The sequence below is a fragment of the Lissotriton helveticus genome, chromosome 5_1, assembly GCF_964261635.1.
Source record: "Lissotriton helveticus chromosome 5_1, aLisHel1.1, whole genome shotgun sequence".
Lineage (NCBI taxonomy): Eukaryota > Metazoa > Chordata > Amphibia > Caudata > Salamandridae > Lissotriton > Lissotriton helveticus.
In genome coordinates, this window is record NC_136065.1 from 1,419,394,118 (window position 1) to 1,419,417,250 (window position 23,133).

At 42.8% G+C, this 23,133-nt stretch overlaps 1 protein-coding gene across 1 annotated transcript in view; it reads left to right on the top strand.

Moving 5' to 3' along the window:
- Nucleotides 1-1,404: 1,404 nt before the first annotated feature.
- OLFML3 (olfactomedin like 3) overlaps nt 1,405-23,133 on the top strand; it is a 155,680-nt gene continuing 133,951 nt past the window's right edge. The window contains exon 1 of the mRNA XM_078644395.1: nt 1,405-1,648. Within this exon, the coding sequence (XP_078500521.1) occupies nt 1,535-1,648 (114 nt within the window). The 5' untranslated portion in view covers nt 1,405-1,534. The remainder of the gene's footprint in view (nt 1,649-23,133) is intronic.

The following is a 23,133-nucleotide window of genomic DNA, read 5'->3' on the forward strand; positions in this document are numbered from 1 at the left end:
CTATGATTCACCTTTTAGTATTCAGAATGGCCTGTTAACATGCATGTGTGCCAAGATTCTGCACAACGTACTGTTCCTACACAATTGTTGAGACTGTTTGTTCCTTTAAGAAGTTATTAGCAGAGTGATTTCTTGCTAGCCAAGAACGGAGCAATCCACTCTCTCAGGAACACTCCCACGCTGATAGCATTACTCTCCACTTGCCATTGTGCTCCATCTGATCCCTTGTGCACAACTTCACAACAAAGACAGTGCTGCAACTGCACTGTCCTGCACAGATTTTGTTCTCCTCCTGTCAAGTTCTCACTAAACCAGTTCCCTTGGCCCGTAAGTATTACAAGCCTGTTAACGTGTTAAATCTTCTAAAAGCAATGCTACTGAGACCCATGTGTGAACTGCACTCAGGCTTAAGTAGCGATGGGTTCACTCGACAATTCATTCTTCCCCTGTTAGTAAGGAGAATAGTACAGTGGTGGGGCAGTATCGGTGCCGAGATACAGCCCCAGCCTTAATTGAAACCAAATCCATTTCTCATTATAAATAAAACTATTTGCAATATTTTATTTTTCCATAGGACCACGTGAAGAGTTAATCCTTGTTGTTTGCTTCTGTTACTACTGCCTTAGGTGGTTCTTAACGTAGGCGTTTTACAACAGAATTTCTAAAAAGTATTAATAAACATCTGAGGAAGAGTGATAATGGCATTATAAGAACGACATAAATAAATACATTGAAATATACATCCAATACAAATACCACTACCTTTTTATGTGTTTGTGTCCATAATTTTTTCATGAGGCAAGCATGTATTCCTGAATCAGACTGCATGGCCCAGTGTGTAGTAATTGTATAGCTCTTTAAACCTTTGCGCACAACACCCTGGATAACGTGTTACATGGCTAAACACAAGGTTCCAAAGGCGAGACCTATTGGCTATGCCAATGCTTGTTATTTCCTGCTGAGGGTGCTGGGAAAGGGCAGATGTGAAAAGTACAGAAAATAAACAGGGCTCTAATCGCCTGATTGATGTTCTGCAGGAGGTGAGGTAGACAGTTGTAAGTTTTATGACAAGGCAAGAAATAGAGTAGACCCAGTTCTGCCACCTTTAAATAATGAATGAAGAGTATTGACATGGAGGTTATTAGCCGTTACTTATTTGACCGCAGAGATGCCATGAATATTGGAATCAACCCCCACTCAAATCATTCTGACGCCTCGAGATTGAGCGCGTGGCTTCTTTCAAGCTAGAGTTCTGGGAGTGAAAGGGTTAACGCAGCTTGTTTATGCGGAGGACTTTCGGAATTATGCTTTGCACAGCTGGCTTTAATAAAACCTGGGAAATGGGATCCTCAGATGCGGCAAAGCCCCTCCTACAAGGAGAAGTCTTCCAACCCTGCTGTAGGTTGGAATAAAACAGAGTACAGTGGACAGTCGACCTCCCACCGGCGATCCTATTATCGAATATCCCAGGTTGAAACAAAGACGTTTGCAGTGGGAAAACGGGTTATATTTTGTACACTCCCAAATCAGAAGCATGGACTCCCGGACTTTGCTTCTCTGCGCGCTCTTAGCTCTTACTGCCACTGTTAATGGGCAGCAGCAGCAGGCCCTTATGGAGTACATGGAAAGAAGGCTTGCAGTGCTGGAGGTAAGATTGACTTTATTTCCCTCTTTTGAGTGAACCACGCGGCTATCAAGTTAGTTATAAATGGACCCTTCTCATATAGCGCTTTTTCTATAGCGCCTGTACGTGACTCAGCTTGTTTTCTTAGAGCTGCCGTTTTTGGCAGGAGACAAAGTTGAGGCAAACAGATCTGACCAGAACACCACAATTTGGTAAATTAATGAGGCATGTGCTAGTAGGCACGTTTCTCACATTAGCTCGACGACACACCTTTCTACTTTGGGTCATATTACATAGGTTACCGTGCATCCTATAAAAGTGCCAGAACTAGACAGCTTCCCACTGATGTTAGAATTACAGAAGTTGCTACACACGTGTACAGAGCCTTTTTGCATGTCATGCGTGGCACCTTTAACTGGCTTTTTGTCAATATATGATAAGATTTTAAGCTCTTGCTAATAATGGAAACAGAAAATCTGCAAGCGCACAATGTATATGTATTTGTTAGCTATTTATTGTTACATATTATCGTTGATTTATAAAGTAATTCAGACCCTCGCGAAACGACAAAGCTCTTTTGAGTGAGCAGTTAGCATGCTACTTTGCAGGTTGTGCTTAGTTGGAAGGGTTTGTCTTTGCAGAGTGACCTCTGTGGGAAGTGTTTGACATTGTGTGCGATGAGAAGAGCTGTGCTCTTATAGTGTGACGTGTAGCCGTACCTGAGTGTATAGGGTAAGAAAAAGGACGCTTAAGGTTATAAGGCGATTTTGTGTCCCGTTGGAAGCGTATGTGAATGTAAGTATGACTTATGTGAGAAGTATTGTGGTGCCAGGCGTGACTGGAAGGTTGCTGTGATTATGTATTTGCTCTTACAAGTGGAGTAAAGTAAAGAGAAAATGTGTTGTGCATGTGGTCGTGTCCACTATCCTTGTAGGACACATGGTTTTGTCTCTGGGGTGGGTATGATCATGAGCCTTGCACCACCCACAACTTGCGTGTGATGCTGAAAGGTTCTGCCATTTGGTTGGTGCAATCCTTCATCACAAGTTGTAAAAGAGCCTGATCTAGTCTGCATTCCTAAATTCCAGGGGCCTTATTTATGAAGCTGTGCATCACTTTTACGCCGCCGGTGTGTCACTTTTTGTGACGCACCAGCGACGTAAAAAATATGCCTTGTTGCATCATATTTACAAACTGACGCATCTAGGTAGATGCGTCACTTTGTAAACCCCTGCGCCACATTATACCTGCACCAGGTATAATGTATGCAGGGGGCGTTCTGACGCAAGAAAGGGTCATAGAAGTGACGCAGTGAAATCTATAAGATTTCACTGTGCCACTTCTAGGACGCAAATGCGTCACTATCTTACGCCTGCCTCACAGCAGGCGTAAGACTGATGCAGGCCCTTTCACATGGGGCTTGCCCCATGTGAAAGGAAACATTGCTGGAGTTGCGTCACTTTTGTGACACACTCCAGCAATGCGTCACTTTTGCGCCATACAGATACATCAGAAATACTGACGTATCTGTAACTCCTTGTGACATGATGCGTCATACAGTAAATATGAAGCATCAATCATGTCGCAAGGAGGGCGCACTGAGAAGTGACGCATCGCTGCTTTCACGCAGCGATGCGTCACTTCTCATAAATGAAGCCCCAAGTGTTTCTTCTCTTCATCGGGAGGAGTCTTATGATTTTCCAGCCAATACTGATAAAGAGGTTCCAAGGATGCACACTTTTGTGTAGGGAGGGAAAACAAACCAAGGTTTGAGCCTAAAGCAAGCAATACGATTGTGTAGTTTTGCATATTTACTTGAAAGAAGGTAGGAAGGTCTTGTGCTCTGCCTGGTCCTGTAGACAATCAAAAGTTCTTTGAAGGTGGACTGTCAGTGACCAGTGAAGTACTCTTGAGGCTGGTAAGTCATACGCAGGCAAAAATGTTGGGTGCTTGCTGCAGTATGTTAGATTCCTCCCAATTTTCAGGGTAGGAGGTGCGGGCCACACGGCAGAGTGTGTTTATAATAGTCACCTTGATACATGGCAATGAAAATGCTAGCATGCTAGCATCTTCCTTTGGAAATCCTACATGAGGTGATGGCATATGTCCAGTGGAGGCCCATTATCGTTTTTCCCTATGTTAGCATGAGCACATTGCAGACTGCCCTCTGCTTTGTGCACGTTACTATACAAACGTATTTTGCTTTGTGCCACACTGTATTTTAACACAGAACCTGCTGTTGCTTTCACATTTTGTCCATTCCTAGGATTTATCTGCCCACCATAGACAAGGTCAAACAACAATGGCCCTTGTTATTTTGGTCTGGTCAGGCCTAAAAATATAGACAAAAGCCGAAAATGCAGCTGTTGTTTAGGAACACGTACTTTGTCATACTTGACAGAAATCCTCGAAATGTGGTATTAATCCTAGGGTGCTAGCGCCTCTTGGTGGATATTACACACATCAATTAGTTTAAACCACTATATGAAATGGTGCTGAAAGGTGTAGAGAACCACTCAATATACATATTGTTTCACTCCCCAGCACACATTATATTTACAAGAAGGGTTTCCCTTTTATGGTTGAAAAACAGTTAGAAGTATTGTCATAAAAACAGGTAAATAATCAGCAATTTCATCCGGTAATTTGTTGTTTTATTTTCTCGTTCTTGTCTTTCTGGTAGTCAAAGCAGCCACAGCCAACACGTGTTTCGTCGCTTTTTGTTCCCACGACTTTCTCAAGGCTGTATAAATGTAAACATACAAAGTGCCTATGTATTCAATGCGCTATTTTTTTTATACACTCACTACATATGCATGTTCCAAAAAACAGAAAGGAAAAAGATCAGCACAAGGTACTACCATTTACGGTAAAGCCAGAAGAGTCAGATTCTCCGTACAGGTGGAAACCTCATTAGATAGAGGATCTATAACCCGAAAAAGATGGAGAGATATACTGAAATCGAAATATAGGGGTACGGATATTAAACCCGTGCAACCTTAGTATCCCAGGTGTATTTCTAAGTGCCCGTAATGATGTGGATAGAGCGTGTGTTCATTTTAAGTTGTGCCGAGTTGTGAAAAAAAGCAATAATATCAAAGTAATTCTGGGATCGTGAATGTGCGAAAGAAGTGACATAGTGAATATGTTATTGCACGCAAGATCAAAATTCTTATTTCTAATAAATACCCAATGTTCCAAATTCGTATCCCTGTAGAAATTAGAACAGAAAAAAAACACGTTGTACTTTAATATTAGTACTCATGGGCACTATATGTAATCTAATTTGTAGGAAAAACACGCCAGGTTCAGATACCGACACCTGCTTTATATGTGGTGATAATTCCAACCCGCATTGGGTTCCAAATCCTGCGACGCACCCACACTGTTCAATCAACTCACACGTTTCCTTTTTAATCCTTAAATCGGGTATCTGTAAGTTGTAAGCATATTGTAAGCCATAGTATCAGTGGTTCAAATTGCTAACCTGTATGTATTCAGCAAACACCACAAGTGTATTTCCTCATTTGATCAGTTCTGTTAGACATTTATAAGTGTCCCCTTTAGAGATTTGTGTGCAAAGTTATTGTAAGCTATGCAATATCGGCAAATGTATTACCTCCATTCTGTAAACAAAATAATGCCCCTGTTTCTCTATCTCTGTATATCTCAATATCCTGAAAGACTCTCCTGCCATCACTAGTTTGTTGCTAATTTGTATAAAGCCGATTTATCACATTTAAAGCTGTTGTAATCTACACATATATTATTAGACAGCTATGTCGAACCAATAGTCTTGCACGTATTGTCAAATACTTCAAATGTGCATGTTTTCAAAGTGCCCCAACACTATTTAACACAGACACCCCAGGTCCAAACTGACAAACTCAGCGTCTACCCAGTTGCGATCAGCATCAAGTTGCGATCACGAGCGTGGAAAATAAACCTCCCGGCGAGATTCTCAACGCAGGGAGGGTAGGTTTCTCATTGCGAGTGGTCGCGTATGCTTGCAATGAGAAACCTACTAATCCGCCTTGAGAAAGCTGCCGCTCGAGTACAAATCTACTCGAGCGGCAGAAAACGGCCGCTTGCACTGTCCAAGATGCGGTTTGCACTCATTGCACAGTGGGGACAAGCATTCGGCACTGTGCAATCAGTGCGAATAGCATTTTGCACAGTGCACTACGCAGTTCATGTAGCTACACATCCCTCGCGTAGTGCGAAGTGCACTTCGCGTAGCTATGCGTAGCGCTACTACGCGAACTACGCCCAGAGTTAGAAATGAGTAAAACCAGAGTCAATGATGCAAGGAACTGAGGGAGTAGAGCAGACTTAATGTTAGTTCCCGAAAGTAAGTTGTTTTCTTCCAAGAAGTTAGTGATCTGTGAGAAGGCAGCTTTTCAATCAATTTTCTCGGAACAGGACATTGGGAGATTGATTGGTAGTTGACTGGTTGTGCTTCACGGAAGTTTGTCTTCTTAATTTCAGTCTTTGACCTAAAGATATAAGAGATCTTGAGGTCAGAGAGATAGGTGTTTGAGGTTAGGGAATTGTTGACATGGATTTTTGCTGGGATGATTGCAGTCTGGAAAAGTAAGATATCTTTGAAGGCTTGGACTTGACAGGTATTCAACAGTGAGATGACAGAGCCACTTACCATAATCATGTCCTTGACTTGGGAGTCAAAGAGATGGGTTGTAGAGGCCAGGGTCCGATGTAACCCGGTACCGTGTGTGGCGCATGTGTTGTGTAGACCCCCATAGCTACAGTAGCCCAGCACTGTGCTTAGTGCCCTTCTTTATCTGATAGGTGCAATGGCGAATTTGCATCTGGTGTGGCAGCCAAGTGAGCAGCAATTTATAGGTGCACTAATATAGCGTCCCAGCTGAATGCCATAGTGTGTTTGCGGAGTCCTGGGTGTCAAATCTATTATATATATGATATAACATATAATGTAAACGGGTATAAGCAGTGCATGGAAAAGTGTGAGCTATAGTTATTGTAGTGTGCCTACCGAGTTAAATACACTGTGTATGGCGGTGCAGAAGTTATAATAATTTGAAGGTGTTGCATACATTTTGTTTGTAACTAAAGAATAAATAACGTTGTTACTTGTTAATGTGATTATGAACCTACTCCTCTAATTTGGTATTTTATTGGGCCTTGCACTTCCAGTGTGACCTATTTCTCTATATTTTACACCAGTCTATTTTACAATGTATGAATTATACCAGGTATCCCCCTTAATTGCCCTGATGCGACATCCAATGAACTTTATGTTATTGTTTGTATAGGTGAATTATTGTTATTACACTAGTTTTATGTTCTGAAACACTCAATAAATAAACAAAAAAGAATAAAGAATAAATAAAGGTATATAAATGTAAAGGTGTTGCATAAATTATAAATATAAGGAATAACCATAACAGAAAACTTTCCATTGTTTGTGTATCTGACAATTGGTGTGTATAGAAAGAATGAATAAAGATTTCAAAACCAAGGTTTAACTTTTGTGTTTTTTTTTTTAAATTGAGGATATTAATATATATATAATCACCGCTCAATTTCCCCCTCGTAACGAAAGGGAACGGACTGCACTCCGTGGACAAGGTTTGTAATCCAAATTTATTCAGAGATTAGCAACAGGACGCGTTTCGGCTTTGCGTCTTCCTCCAGCTGTTACCAACAACACAAAAAATTAATTTGTTAAATAAAGTTTTTTTTTACTTGATCTCGTCATTTCCTGTAACAAACAGCAACGATGGACTTCATTTAATGCATACAATGCGGCCATCTTGGAGTGTGTAATTTTATATACACTTCCCCCAAGTGACTTTTAAATGAACACATAAAAAATACATAAGAATATATATATATATATATATATATATGTATATTACCTACTGGCGGTCGCCAGTAGGTATATATAGTTAGGATTTTTTCTCTATGGGATTTTTGAAAATTCTATGTCTAATAACTTTGGCGTTTGTGGAGGGTTCGTCAAGGGGGGCCGAGAAAAAAGGGGGGTCCCAAAACGTGTTTTTAACATTGAGTTTTCCATAGGGCGGTTGGCCTCACTTTTAGCCCGAACGGCTGAATGGATTTGCACGAAACTTGGCAAAATTGTAGGGACTGGTAGCCCGATGTGCCTTTGCTAGGTCTCAATATATGTGCTCCAGTGGATTTTGAGAAATTAACGTTCAAAAAAAGATATATATCTGTAACAGCGGACCAGGCAGCGCTCCGGTTCGCGGACTTTACGCGTTACGGAGCTTTGTGAAGCAAAGCTGATTGGTTCTCCGGCGTCTGTAAACATTCCAAACAGTCCGTAGCGGCCGCCATCTTGTCTCTCGGTAGGATCGAGAGACAAGAGGAGGCCAAAGCGAAGGGGCAAATGACCATAAGGGGGCATAGTAGATCCTCCCTGACCCCCTAGGTTTGATGTGGAGGTTTTAAAAGGGCCCCGCGGGGCAAAAAAAAAAATAATAATAATAATCGAACGGCTGAATGGATTTGCACGAAACTTGGCAAAATTGTAGGGACTGGTAGCTCGATGTGCCTTTGCTAGGTCTCAATATATGTGCTTCAGTGGATTTTGAGAAATTAACGTTCAAAAAAAGATATATATCTGTAACAGCGCTCCGCTTCGCGGAGATAAAATTATCTCTGTATTACCTAGCTGTTGCTAACACCAGTTAGCGACCGCTAGTAGCAGATAGCGACCATCTTGGGCCCCACTTTGCATGTCAGTGATATTTATCACTAATGACATGCAAAGTGGGCATGCCAAGATGTTAGCGACTTGAAACAGTCGCTAACATCGCTATCTCCTATTACCAACTTTTGGAGATATTCGCGCTAAGCTTTGCGATGGGATGGCGGGGGCCCTAGATTGATATAGCTAGCTCTTGTGCATTTCGCATCTGGGTTCTGAGAGAATAACAGGAAACCCTGAACAATACACAAAAGAAAAGAAATGGAAAACATTGTTAAAATCTGAAAAACCACTAGCAAACCTAAACATGCTAGGGAATAAGAGATAGGGGAGCCTATTAGAGAAATGTATTAAAACCATTACACAGTCTAAAATACACATAATGACTATGATCAGACTAAAGGGGGTGAGTCTATGTATGATCAACCCAGATGGACTGCCAGCTCTTCATCCAGAATCAGTACACCCCCTGGGAGAGAGGATCCCATACCCAAAGATTAGCCTCAACTCCAGTTTCCTGAGTTCCTGAACTCTATTGCTCCCTCTTTCCCGTTCTGGTATTCTGTCAAGCACACAGGGCTGTAACTGGCTTCTTTTACATATTCTAGCTTGAAGGGCCTGGCAATGAGATACTGTTTGTCTTTATTCGCAATTACCTTTATTTGTTCAAGTACTCTCTTCTTTTCTTTATGTATTGTTCTCCCAATATAATATGTATATCATGGGCAGCATAAGGCATAGACTCAATAGTCGGAGTTGCAGGTAAGGTGTTTTGTTATCTTGAAAGGTCGGTTGTCTAGTAAGAACTGTACCTGCTTGTGATTACAGCTGTATTTACAAAATTTCCACATCCCACATATAAAAAAGCCTTGGATATTAGTTGTTTTCCCCCAGAATTTGACAAGACTTTGACTGAAGGGACGTCCTTCTCCTAAATGTGACCTCACAGTGATCACCAATGTGTTTGACTAGATGTTCATTTGTCTTCAATAAATGACAGACTTTTTTAAGGCTGCATTTAACTTCCCACACCTGACTGTGAGAGGAGGTAATGAATCGTAATGGTTGTGGGTCTAGTGTGTTTTGTGGGTTGTGGGCACCTCTTGTTTGTGTTACCTTGATGTTCTTTGAGATGTCATCAGTGATGTAAAATGTGAGTTCATAAGCAGTGCATTGTGGGGTCATAAGTTATAGTTAGCTCAGGTAACTATAACTGCTAAATTTCACAGGTTTTGTACGAGTGAAATCTGAGCCTAACTATAATGTCCCTGTAACCTTTGTTTTTTTCAGTGAATTGTTATAGTTAAGAAATAGAATTTAAAAAGCATAACAATTCACTGAAAAAAACAAAGGTTACAGGGACATTATAGTTAAGAAATAGAATTTAAAAAGCATAACGTCCCTGTAGCCTTTGTTTTTTTTTAAGTGAATTTGTAAGGCTTTTTAAATTGTACTTCCTATCTTTAACCACTAACCTTTGACATTGAGTGTGTGAGTAAGTTCATGAGTGTCTCAGTGGGTATATGAGGAGGTTTGTAAGTGGGTGTGAGAGAGTATGAGTGGGGCTGTGAGTATATGAGTGTATGAGTGTGTCTGTGAGGGGGTGTGTGAGTCTCTGAGTAGGTTTGTGAGTGGGTGAGAGAGAGTATGAGTGATTATATAAGTGGGTGCATTAGTGTCTGACAGTGTCTGTGATTGGATGTACATGTATGAGTTCATCTGTGAGTGGGTGCCTAAGTGAATGGGTCTATGAGTGGCTGTGAGCGTGTCTGAATTGTTCTGCGAGTGGGTGCATGAGTGCCTGAGTGGGTCCGGCTAATTTTCTGCTCGTTTTCTGTAGGCCTGGGCCGAGCTCGCGTAGTTTCCCTCTGTAGAATTCCACTGAGTTACTGAAAGACTTTGCCAAATTCGACAGAGTTCTGAGAGTGGGCAGAGTATTGCTTGGTCATCCCCTTGGCTGCTGAGGGTTGTTGGGGGCCAAGAACCCCAATGTTTGCCACTAGTACATTACCCACAGCAGGATTGCTGAGACCTTGTTGAAGACCTCACCCCCTTTCTCAACCATTCTGAAAATCAATCAATCAGGATTTATAAAGCGTGGCTAATCACCCGATAGGTTATCCAGACTCTTGCAGGTCCCGGGGATTTATTTGAACAGCCAGGTCTTTTGATGGTCATTTGGAATTCCGGAAGTTAGGTGATGGTCTGGAGGTGGGTGGGCAGTCTCGATGATTGGTGGAAGTTCAGGCAATGGATGATGTAGGCGGGACCTTGGTTTTTGGAGAGCCTTGTATGCATGGGTCAGTAGTTTGAATTGGCATCTCTTCTGTACAGGGAACCAGTGGAGTCGCCTGAGGTGGGGTGTGATGTGAGTTCATCAGGGAAAGCCAAGGTTGAGTCTCGCTGCAACGTTCTCTGTGGCCTGAAGTCTCTGTAGGAGGTGTGCAGCCATTCCTACATAGAGGGTGTTGCCGTAGTCCAGTTGGCTGGTGATGAGAGCTTGTATCACAGTGTGTCTCATGTGTAGGGGTAGCCTTTGAAGATCGTACATAGCATGCACAGAGTGTGGAAGCAGGCGGAGGAGACAGCGTTGATCTGTGATTTCATTGTAAGCTTGTGTCAATGTTGATTCTGAAGTTTCTGGTGTGGTTGGAGGGAATGGGTGCGGGTCCTAGATGTGATGGCCACCAGGAGTCATTCCATGTGTTGCTGCTCTTGCCAAAGATCAGTACTTCTGTCTTGTCTGTGTTCAACTGCAGGCAGTTTTTCTTCATCCAGTCTGCGAGGTTTGTCATGCATCTGTGGAAGTTGGTTCTGGTGGTGGTGGGTGTCGTCAGTGTGGGAAATTTTGTTGAGACCCTGGCGTCTGACACTGTTGGCCAGTGAGGTCATATATGCGTTGAAGATTGAAGAGCATGGGGCTGAGACCCTGGCATCTGACAATGTTGGCCAGTGAGGTCATATATGCGTTGAAGATTGAAGAGCATGGGGCTGAGGGATGATCCCTGGGGGGACACCGCAGGTGATCTCCTTGTGTTCAAAGGTGAAAGGTGGGAGTTGGATCCTCTGGGTTCTTCCGGAGAGGAAGGAGGTGATCCATCTGGGCACGTCCCCTTGGATGCCGATGTGGTAGAGTCTTTCAATCAGCGTGTGGTGGGATATAGTGCTAAAGGCTGCTGAAAGTTCAAGGAGGATCAAAATTGCTGTTTCCCCTAAGTCGAGGAGGGTTCGGATGTTATCAGTGGCTGCGATCAGGGCGATTTTGGTGCTGTGATTGATGCCGAAGCTGGATTGTGTGGTGTGGAGTACCTGGTTCAGCTCCAGGTGTGTCATGTTGTTGATTGTTGATGATCTTTTCCAGTAGTACCTTCGCTGAGAATGTCAGAAGAGAGATTGTATGGTAGTTTTTGAGTTCGGTGGGGTAGGCGGAGGGTGGTGTCGGTGGTGGTGGTACACTGTATGGTCTCTTTGTGGATTATGGCTGTTTCTCCTCATGGCCTGTTGGTGCAGTCCTGGTGAACGATTTTATATCTGTCAGGGATCCCTGTGGCAATGTCTGGAGTGGATGTGGTGTTTAGAAAACCTGGCTCCAATGCACCTCCTGGTGCATTCCTGGTTGGGGGATGAACTCCCCTTGGCTGCTGAGGGTCATTGGGGGCCAAGATCCCATATTTGTGCCACCAGTTACACCCACATAGCAGGATTGGTGATATTGCTTTGGAAACCCCACCCCCTTTTTCAACCACTCTGCAAATGCACCTCCTGGTGCACTACTCATTGGGGGAGGAAGACTCAAATGTTGCCACAAGTAAGTCCCCTACAGTGGGATAGTGGAGAAATCATCTGAGGCCATGCCCCCTTTCTAAACCACAAACATGCCTCTTGGTGCACTACTGGTTAAGGGATGAACTAACCTTGACTGGTGAGCATCATTGGGGATCAAAAACCACCATTGTTGCCACCAATTCATCGCACACAGCAGGATTGCTGAGACCTCGTCAGGGGCCCGTCCCCTTTCTCAACCACTCTGAAAACGCGACTCCTGGCACACAACTAGTTGCGGGATAAACTCCCCTTGGCTGCTGAGGGTCATTGAGGGCCAAGAACCCCTATTGTTATCCCAAGAAAGTCCCCCACAGTGGGATTGCTGAGACCTTGTTGGAGGCCCGCCCTCTTTTTCAACTACTCTGCAATGAGCCCTCTGGCACTTTACAGTTTGGGGGGTAAAGTCCCCATGACTGTTGACCGCCATTGGGGGCCAAGAACCCCTGTTGTTGCCACAATTCCCCCACAGCTGGATTGCTGAGACCTCGTTGGAAGTCCTGCCCCCTTTCTCAATCACTCTGCAAACACACATCCAGCTGCACTACTGCTTGTACTGGTTGGGGGATGAACTCCCCTTGGCTGCTGAGGGTTATTGGGTGCCAAGAAACTCTATTACTGCCATAGGTACATCTCCCACAGCGGGTCTGCTTGCTCCCTTGCTCAACCACTCTGCAAACTCACCTCATGGTGCAATACTGGTTGGAGGATGAAGTCTAGGGGTAAGCGCTGGTAAACTCCGCTCTGTCGGAGGTTTGTGGAGTTTTTGCCGAACTCTGCGTTTCAAGTGGAGTGGCAAAACTTTGCTAACTCTGGAGTTTGCCCTCCCACCCCAAATTCTCTGCCTATTTTCTGCTCACGTCTGACCTGTATTTTGCCTCTTTCTGCTCATTTCTGTCCTTAATTCTGCTTCTCTCTGCTAGTTTCTAATCTCTATTTTGCCTTTTTCTGCTTGTGTTTCACCTTTATTTTCCCTCTTTCTGTTAATTTCACACCTTCATTTTGCCACTTTCTGCTCGTTGTGGACCTTTATTTTGCCTCTTTCTGCTAGTTTCTGACCTTTATTCGGCCTCTTTCTGCTCGTTTCTCACCTTAATCTTGCCTCTTTCTGCTCGTTGCTGACCTTTATTCTGCCTCTTTCTGCTAATTTCTGACCCTTATTCATCTTCTTTCTGCTTGTTTCTCACCTTTATTTTGCCTCTTTAAGCTTATTTCTCACCTTTATTTTTCCTCTTTCTGCTTGTTCCTGACCTCAGTGATGTCATTTGAGATGTCATAAGTGTTGTCATCAGTGATGCCACTGACCATGTCATGAGTGATGTTATAGGTGAGGTCATAAGCAGTGCATTGTGGGGTCCTAAGTTATAGTTAGCTGAGGTAACTATAACTGCTGAATTTCACTGGTTTTGTACGAGTGAAATCTGAGCCTAACTATAAAGTTCCTGTAACCTTTGATTTTTTTCAGTGAAAAAAAAAAATATATGTATATATATATGTATGTGTGTATATATATATATATATATATATATATATATATATATATATATATAAAACCTCTGATTGGCCCATTTCCTGCTTGAACCATCTGGCGCTGATGAAGGCAACACACAGCGCCGAAATGCATTTGCCCTGAATGATTGGTTTACCTGCTGGTTATAGCTGTCTCCGCTGTTTCCCCTGTGTGGCCTCTTCTTCTTGGTTCTCGAGGAGGTTTTGTGCATACAAATAGCGCGGCTGCCAGATTCGCGCATCAAGAGGCCCCCGCACTTTAAAGCTGGCCCTGGGATACTGGCATCCGCCCTGGAGGCATACTCTCGACCCAGGATTCTGGGATGCTCGGGGCCCACCTCCTGACCTGGACATAGGAAAAAGCAGTGCTGGGTGATTGTCACGCCACATCGGGCGAGCTGGATTTCCGGTCTTGCCCCTGCCAATTGTTACTACAGGACAAGGAGGTTGGTGCGGTTTTGGGGAGCAGAGGAGGCCTTTAATTTGCCCTTAGTGACAGTATCCTGCCTTATTGGTTTTTCAACTACCCCCGAGGTCCGACCAAGCCAATGCAATGTATGCTGGGACTTGTAGTGATGTGGCATTGGGCATCCTCGGACTTTGTGAACATTCAAATCCGGGGGGCGGAGCTTACTGACACTTAGCAGGAGGGGCACTAGGTATTTAAAACCTCTGATTGCCCCATTTCCTGCTTGAACCATCTGGCGCTGATGAAGGCAACACACAACGCCGAAATGCATTCGCCCTGAAAGATAGGTTTACCTGCTGATTAAAGCTGTCTCCGCTGTTTCCCCTATGTGGCCTCTTCTTCTTGGTTCTCGAGGAGGGTTTGTGCATATATATATTTAACTATGTGACATTTCATAATTATAATACCCTCTTAATGGATATAACACCATTCCAAGATGGCGCCCATAGTGGTGCATGAGGGTCAGTCCTATGTCACTGTCAATGATTGTAAAGAAACTTTATTAACCTGCTGTTTGCATGTCACGAGTGACACACTGACGAAGACTCACGCCGAAACGCGTCTTGTGCTTTTTTCCCCACAATAAAACCCCGTGAAATCCTCAAGCTCCTTGAGTGCTGCATCTTTTTCTACAAGTTGAGAAAAGTTCGAGCGTTATGTATTGCGGCGTCCCACAAGCCGCCAGCAGCACCCGTTCACGAGTTAATCTGACAGTAGACAATTTGACTAAGAAAAAATTTACTGATGCAGAAACGGAAGTATTGAGCCTGGGCCTTACATTTTGCCCCACCAATGATCTTGAATACACGCAAACAAAAATAGATTTGTTCCGCTTCACCAGGAAGCTCAAACTCCACAAACATTTCAAACTACGTCCCCATTTGAAAGATCGTAACAAGAAAGGCACAAGAATAACGGCAACAGACTCTCTTAGCAGCAGAGACCTACCAGCTATCAAGACCCTTGAGGATTTGCGATTAGAACAAGAACATGAGGTTGGCAACCTGAACATCGCACAACGAGCTATCCTACAAGGAGTCGAGCAGGAGAGGGATGAGAGTGCGTTTAAACCCACCTCTACTTTTGTGCCACAATCGCCATGGGACGCTGTGGATGTATTCACAGAGGCAATGAAGAATGACCTCTTGCAGTACAGGAAAGCGGAACATCGTACCTCAACAAATAACATCACTGAACGCCAGCGATCGGCGCTGAAGGACCTGATTAATGACAAAACCCTGGTGATCAAGCCCTCCGACAAAGGGGGAAACGTGGTCTTAATGGGCAGAGACCAATATAAAGAAGTAGCACTGAGGCAACTTGCAGACGAAAAATGTTATATGAAATGTACAACTGCAGTATACCAACAAAGTATCCCACAATATGAGACACTAATACAGAAGTGGTACAGCCTCAAGATGCTGGGAAAAGATGAACACCTCTTCTTAAGAAATAACACCCCTATGACTCCCACCTTCTACCACCTCCCTAAACTGCATAAAAGCATGGACTGTCCACCCGGCCGCCCTATTATTTCATCCATTGGCAGTCTGACAGAGAATATGTCACGTTTTGTAGACAATGTTCTGTTTCCTTTGGTGGTGAAACTAAAATCTTATATACGGGACACCAAAGACTTCTTAATCAAAATCCAGGAGTTAACATGGAGCCCTGGATATCTGCTGATGGTGCTGGATATCACCAGCTTATATACATGTATAGAACATGGGCAAGGCCTGAAGGCAGTCAAATATTTTCTTGAACTGCGCCAGATGAGATTTGCTAAACACAATGAAATGATCGTTGAATTCACAGAGTTTTGTCTAACTCACAATATTTTTCTCTTTGAGGACCAGTTATACATTAAAAGGTCCGGGACAGCGATGGGCACCTGCTTCGACCCCAGCTATGCGAACTTGTTCGTTGGCTGGTGGGAGGAGCGGGTGCCCAGGAGCTGCACAGTGGGGTTGGACACAGGGGAGGTTATATGCTGGCATCGTTACATTGACGATTTATTTATTGTCTGGAACGGTGGGACCAACACAGCAGAAGAATTTATTAAGGTATTGAACACCAATGACCTTAACCTACACTTCTCGGGTTCAATTAGTCCGGTGGCAGCGGATTACTTGGATCTGAGAGTGTTTGTCGAGGGGAACCATCTGCATACCACCCTCTATAGGAAAGAGACTGCAGGCAATTCGACACTCTTTGCCAGCAGCAGTCACCCTCCTCAGCCAAAAAACAGCATTCCTTATGGAGAATTACTCAGGCTCCGAAGGAACTGCTCAAGGGACTCTGATTTTGAGGCGGCTGCCTCCGAGTGTTTAGCGCGCTTCTCCATTAGAGGATATGGTGAGGAATTACTGAACAACACCCTAAAGAAGGTTAGAAGGGTACAAAGGGCTACACTCTTGGCCACAAACAATCAAGCTGCAGGCCGAGAGAAGAAAGCTGTTGCGAATGAAGGGAAGTTCAGACTGATCACCCCTTACTCATCAGGTGCCAATGATTTAAGAGCGATGCTCAACAGAAACTGGCACATATTACAGACAGAAAGCATACTAAAGGAGGATTTACCAGCACATCCTCTATTAACATTTAGTAGAGCTAGATCACTGGGGGATATGTTGGTCTCCAGTCATCTGGAAAAACCAACACCGAAAACGAATACCTTGAAAAATATGATGGGGTTCTTTCCTTGTGGGCACTGTAAGGCCTGTGCCGGGAGTAGAAGAGTGTTATCGTACACCATACCCGACACAGGAAACGCGGTGCCCATCAAGAAATTCATAACCTGCAGTTCCCAGTTTGTAGTGTACTGTTTGCTCTGCCCATGTGGCCTTCGCTACATCGGCAGTACAATTAAGGAACTCAAACTGAGGATATTGGAACATCTCCGGGCAATCGAAAAGGTAGGCACCGCATACCCAGTTGCCCGGCACTTTGCCGAAGAACATGGAAAAGATCGTAACAAACTCCAATTCTTTGGGTTGGATATTGTACCACCCAACGTTAGAGGAGGCGATCTGCTGAGAAGACTTCGCAGGTTAGAATCAAGGTATATCATAGACCTCTCTACCAAATACCTGAGAGGACTCAACAGCGGAGAGGAAAAGTCATTCCATTTAGGGAAGTGATATCATAATAACTACATAACCTCCGGGGAATGGTCTACCTCGAACACAGGATAGGAACCCTCCACCGTAACGCCACCACTGTATATACAATGATTATAAATTGCCATGTTTTAGAACAGGGATGTGTTGGGTGGTATGACACGCATAACATGATAGAGATGATACATAACGGGGGGGATAGAGAACATCAACTATCCTTTTGGAACAGGATAAAGCTTGTTCCTCTTTTTCTGTCTCATATTAACCATGAACTGTGTGAATGTTCTGTTTGAATTATGCATTTCTCTTTTGCTTTGTTCGATTTTTACGCCCTGCATTTATTTATTATTCATGCAGTTATTGCAGGGCTTATGATGTGTATATATATACACATAAAAATTTGAATAGGGACGGCCACTATGTTTTTGAACTTTATCCAATGAACATAGAAAGAAAGAATCATATAAATCTAATTTACTTTCTTCATTAGAGCAGACTGGAACTTACCAATAGGATTAATGTAAACAGTTTGTGTAATATGCTTTGGATATCTAGAATTTTGTATTAACCATAGCTGAGCCCGATGAACTATGATGAACTATGATGACTTGTATTGTAAGACACTCTTTTATGAACGCTGTTGCTATTTTCAGTATATATTTAACGTAAGAATCATGATAAGACATCTTGTACATAGGACACTAGCCGATCCACGGCTCTATCGAACGTCATAACTATGTGACATTTCATAATTATAATACCCTCTTAATGGATATAACACCATTCCAAGATGGCGCCCATAGTGGTGCATGAGGGTCAGTCCTATGTCACTGTCAATGATTGTAAAGAAACTTTATTAACCTGCTGTTTGCATGTCACGAGTGACACACTGACGAAGGCTCACGCCGAAACGCGTCTTGTGCTTTTTTTCCCCACAATAAACCCCCGTGAAATCCTCAAGCTCCTTGAGTGCTGCATCTTTTTCTACAAGTTGAGAAAAGTTCGAGCGTTTTATATATATATATATATATATATATATATAGCAGCTCCAATCGTCCCTTACTCCAGAAACGATAACGCACTCGCGGGGGTATGTTTACAAAGATTTATTTCGGCTTCTCTGACAAGACAAACAGACGCGTTTCAGACCTAAAGTCCTTCGTCAGTGTTCGTATGTGCCGCGTTACCCAGCACCATATATACAGTTCACTCCCTGTCAGATGAAAGGAAAAAAGGACAAATCATGCAAATATTTACAAAAGGGCAGCCATTACTAAGTGGGTCAAATATTTCACATGGTGACTTATTTACAATGTGTTTTGACTCCTGTGTTATATTCATGCCTGTTTCACTTTGTTACAGTGAATAATACTCATCTCGCTGTGTATCAGCAGGTCATGGCATTTCTATAGCCCTATTTACACAATATTTACATTATATACAATATGTATATATATATACACCATTTTGGACAATACGATAATCATCCGGTTGCACTGAGGGTTATGTTCTTACCATCATTGTTACAATAACATATGATTTGAACCCAAGTCGGTGAAAAGAAATGTAATCTCGCCGTGTATCGGCGTATTACCGACTTAGGCAACATCGGCAAAATCGCAATCCACAAAATGCCATTACCTTTGTAACATAATTTTCAAATTTGCAATTATGTAACATTCCTATTTGGACTCATTGAATAATCAATGGAATATGCCAGGGGAATATACATAGGATCTAACATATTTTACTCTTACAATTAAGCCATGGATCGGCTTTACCAAAATTAATTGATTCATAGAAATACTGATTCCAGTTTCATAAAGACTGTTGTATGTCAGAACCAAGCCTGGTTCAATCCAAATTCGGATAATCAACAACAAAAAGCCTTAGATGTTAGCCCATATGAATCAATGTACAACATAGGAGAGCCAAAGTGAAAGTATAATCCATGTACCCATTCGATTGGCAAAACATCATACAGCGAGAAAAAGAAGAAAATAAAAGTAAATCAGAGGGAGAAAAGAAGTTATTACGAAAAAAGGAAGGGAAAACAGGAAAGAACAAAGAAAAGAACAAAGAAAAAACAAGAGAAAGAAAGTGATATCCAACTTCAGCAAAGAGGTTAAATAATGCAGAAAAGGAATTTAAGTCAAATATAAGGACAATAGCATCCACAAGTTATACAGTTCTTAATTCATAAAAATATACTTGCATTGATCTATTTAGCAAAAACTGCCCCCAACAAGATGGTTATTTTCCCAGGTGTACACCCAGTTCCTCTCCAATATTGAGCCCACCAGGCTGTTTTGTCTGCATGTCGATTATGTGGCGTGACTCTAATCTACGTAAGCGTGTTAGTCTATCCCCTCCTCTGGGATTAGGTGGTACGTGGTCTAAGCCAAAATATTGCAGAAGCTCCTGATTACTCTGGTGTACTTGGGCGAAATGTCTGGCCACGGGATATGATACATCTTTATTCATAATGGCCCGTTGATGTTCTAAGATTCGCATTTTCACCCCATTAATTGTACTCCCTATGTATTTGTAACCACAGGGACATATAAGGCAGTACACCACATATGGTGTCGTACAGGTAATGAAATGCTTGATCTTTTTTGATTGAGTTAGGCCTGGAATAGAATAGGAGAGTACCCTTCGGCTGTGTTCACATGCACGGCATTTGCCACAGGGAAAAAAACCCGCCATGTCTCTCAACGTGCCCTGTCCAGTTGTTTTCATGGGTGTGAGGTGACTATGGACCACCATATCCTTTATGGATCGTGATTTACGAAAAGTGATAAGTGGTCTATCAGGAACATCACATCCAATCACTGGGTCCGTACGTAGTATATGCCAACTTCTAGAGAGCATGCCTCTAAGGGAATTTGCCCCCTCTGAAAATGTTGTAATCATCCTGAATTTATTAACATTTTCAGTGTTTCCAGTTCTTTTGGGGTTACATGCCAGTAGTTGTTGTCTAGGGATCTTTATCACTTTTCTAAGGGTTCGATCTAATGTTTCTGGATCATACCCTCTCATAAGGAACCTCTGCACGCTCTCCTTTGCTGCTATCCTAAAGTCTACATCTCGGGAGCAATTCCTTTTCAGCCTCAGCATTTCGCCGTAGGGTATGCTTTTTACTAGACTAGGTGGATGACTACTTTTAGCATGAAGTATGCTATTCCCTGCCGTGGGTTTCCTGTAAAGGGCAGTTTGCAATTTGTCCTCACTCACAAAGACTTTTAGATCTAAGTAGTGAACTTCTTCACTGCTAATATCGGCAGTGAATATTAGATGTAAATCATTTTTGTTCAGATCCCTGACAAAATTATTCGCTTCTGTGGAGGAGCCCCTCCACACCACACACCACAAACAAGTCGTCAATGTAACGACGCCACATCACAATATTCTCTGCCCATTTGATGTTTTCACCGGCAAGGGCCACCTGCTCCTCCCACCAGCCCACGAATAAATTCGCGTAGCTGGGGGCGAAGCAGGTTCCCATCGCCTTCCCAGAGGTTTGTTTGAACAAGGTGTTTTGAAACAAAAATATGTTGTTTTGTAAACAGAACTCTAGCATCTCTATTAACATTGCACCATGCTCTCTATATTTTCCAGATCTCATATCAAGGAAATACTTGACGGCCTTGACCCCCATGTCGTGCTTTATGCAGGTGTACAAACTAGTGATGTCTAGAGTAATGAGCAGAAAAGAATTGTCCCATGTGATGTGTTCAATCTGTTCAATAAAATGTTTCGTATCTCTCACATACGATTTCAAGTTCACCACAAATTTTGCTAGAAAGGAGTCAATGTAAATTGATAAATTCTCTGTCAGTCCGCCTTTGGATGGCACGATAGGTCGTCCCGGAGGATTTATTAAGTCTTTGTGCACTTTGGGAAGCTGATAAAAAGTAGGAGTTGTCGGTTCGGGATTACGCAAAAACAGGAATTCGTCCATATCCAACATAGATTTGTTCCGCCATTTCGTCAGAAGATCATGATATAATTTCTTGCTGCATTCATATTCTTTCTCCTTGGTGATAACATAATTTTCCAGATTTTCCAATTGTCGGAGAGATTCTTTGCAGTATTGATCTCTAGACAGCAGAACGATGTTCCCTCCTTTGTCGGATGGCTTTAGTACAACCTTTTCATTCCTTTGGATATTATCTAAGGCAGATTGTTGTTCTATGGTAAGATTGTGTTTCTTTTTCCAATTATGCCTTTTATTGATATCCACTCTGTATTGGACTAGGTCCTGTAAAACAGCCTCTGAGAAGGTATCTATAGCGTCATATGGCATTTGAGGATTAAACTGTGAGGGAGCACGGAAGTTGGTTTGAGGTGATTGTTGCTCAATGCCAATTTGCATCCCCGTTGTTTGCGTTTGTTCTTCCCTCAGCTCTTCCAATACTTGGACTGAGTCTAAGTCTCTCACAGTTAAGATGTCAGTCAGTTGTGCAGTTGATCTTTTTTTCGATTTTCGAGAATCCACAACACTAGGTTTGATTTTATGGAACTTGTGCAGCTTCATTTTCCTCACTAGTTTAAACAAGTCAATCCTTGTTTGTGTGAACTCTAATCGGTCACTTGGACAGAAGGTGAGGCCCAATTGTAGGGTGTTTTTCTCGACCTCTGTTAGATCTTGGTTGGTTAAGTTTATGATGGTCAGATTTTCATTGCAGTCTACCACCTGTTGCCCTTCTTGCGGGTGTTGTAACTCACCACCTTGCCTCTTCCTCTTCCTCTGCCAACCACCCCTCCTGGTTTGTCGTCGTCTTCTGGGGGTTTGCTCTTTCCCCCTCTCAGCCACGTCTTCTGGATTACATTGAACTCCAAATGAAAAGGGTTCTTCCGTAATTGGCCGGCGGTTCCCAAATCATCATCTCCAGAGGGTTCCTCATCCGTGACACTTGATTCTGAAGTTGCTGCTTCAACTGCTGGCTCTGGGATTTGTTTTCTGTTCTTATTCTTCATAGCCGCTCTTATGCCATCATATTTTTTAGAGAATGTTAGTACTCGTCCTTGGGCATAATCACGTTCGTCCCTCTCGAACTTTTCTTGCTTCCTTGATCTTATTTTTAATTCATACTTCATCAGTCTCTTTTTCATCTCATCTTTCAGTTGTTGTACCCTCGTTTGATCCCCCTCTTTCGAAAGGTCTCTCTCCAGGGAGGCAATTTCTTCTAGAGCTTTTGCTCGATCGCTCCATGCAAATTTAACTAGTAAATTTAACATCGCTTTACAGTATGTCGCCATCAGCTCAGCCCATTGCTCCAGTAACATGGGGTCCGGGTTTTCATAAGCCGGAACGGTGTATATTCTGAGCCCTCTAGGGACTCTATCAACATCCATGTAATTCTGTAGCGAGTGCAGGAGAGTGACTGGATAACACAAGTTGATATATATATATATATATATATATATATATATATATATATATATATATATATATATATCCATCAACAAACAGCCCCAAAGAGAGCGCACTTCACATAGCAGGTGCCGATGCCGAGAACGGGCTTGTCCTTGCATTAATCGTGTCACCAAAGTTCCTTTCTTGAAAGGAAAACACCGCACTCCAACAAGGTCGATATTTAAGGATTTGGGAATATCAATTTTGCAACAAGGATTGGCCTTAAGTGTTTTTTCTATGTTTGTAAATCACGAAGAGAGGGTTGAAAGCATCACAAGAGAAAAAAACACAGCATAAAAATAGAAAGCGGAGCGCGTTTCCGCTAGTGAACAAGGATACTTCTGTATTCGAAACGTGTCTGATATTGGTGGCACAAACAAATTAAAGACCTGCTACTAACCCCGAAGTTTTTGGTGTCTGTTTTCCCGCTTTTTCGGTATTTCCGGCTGGAGT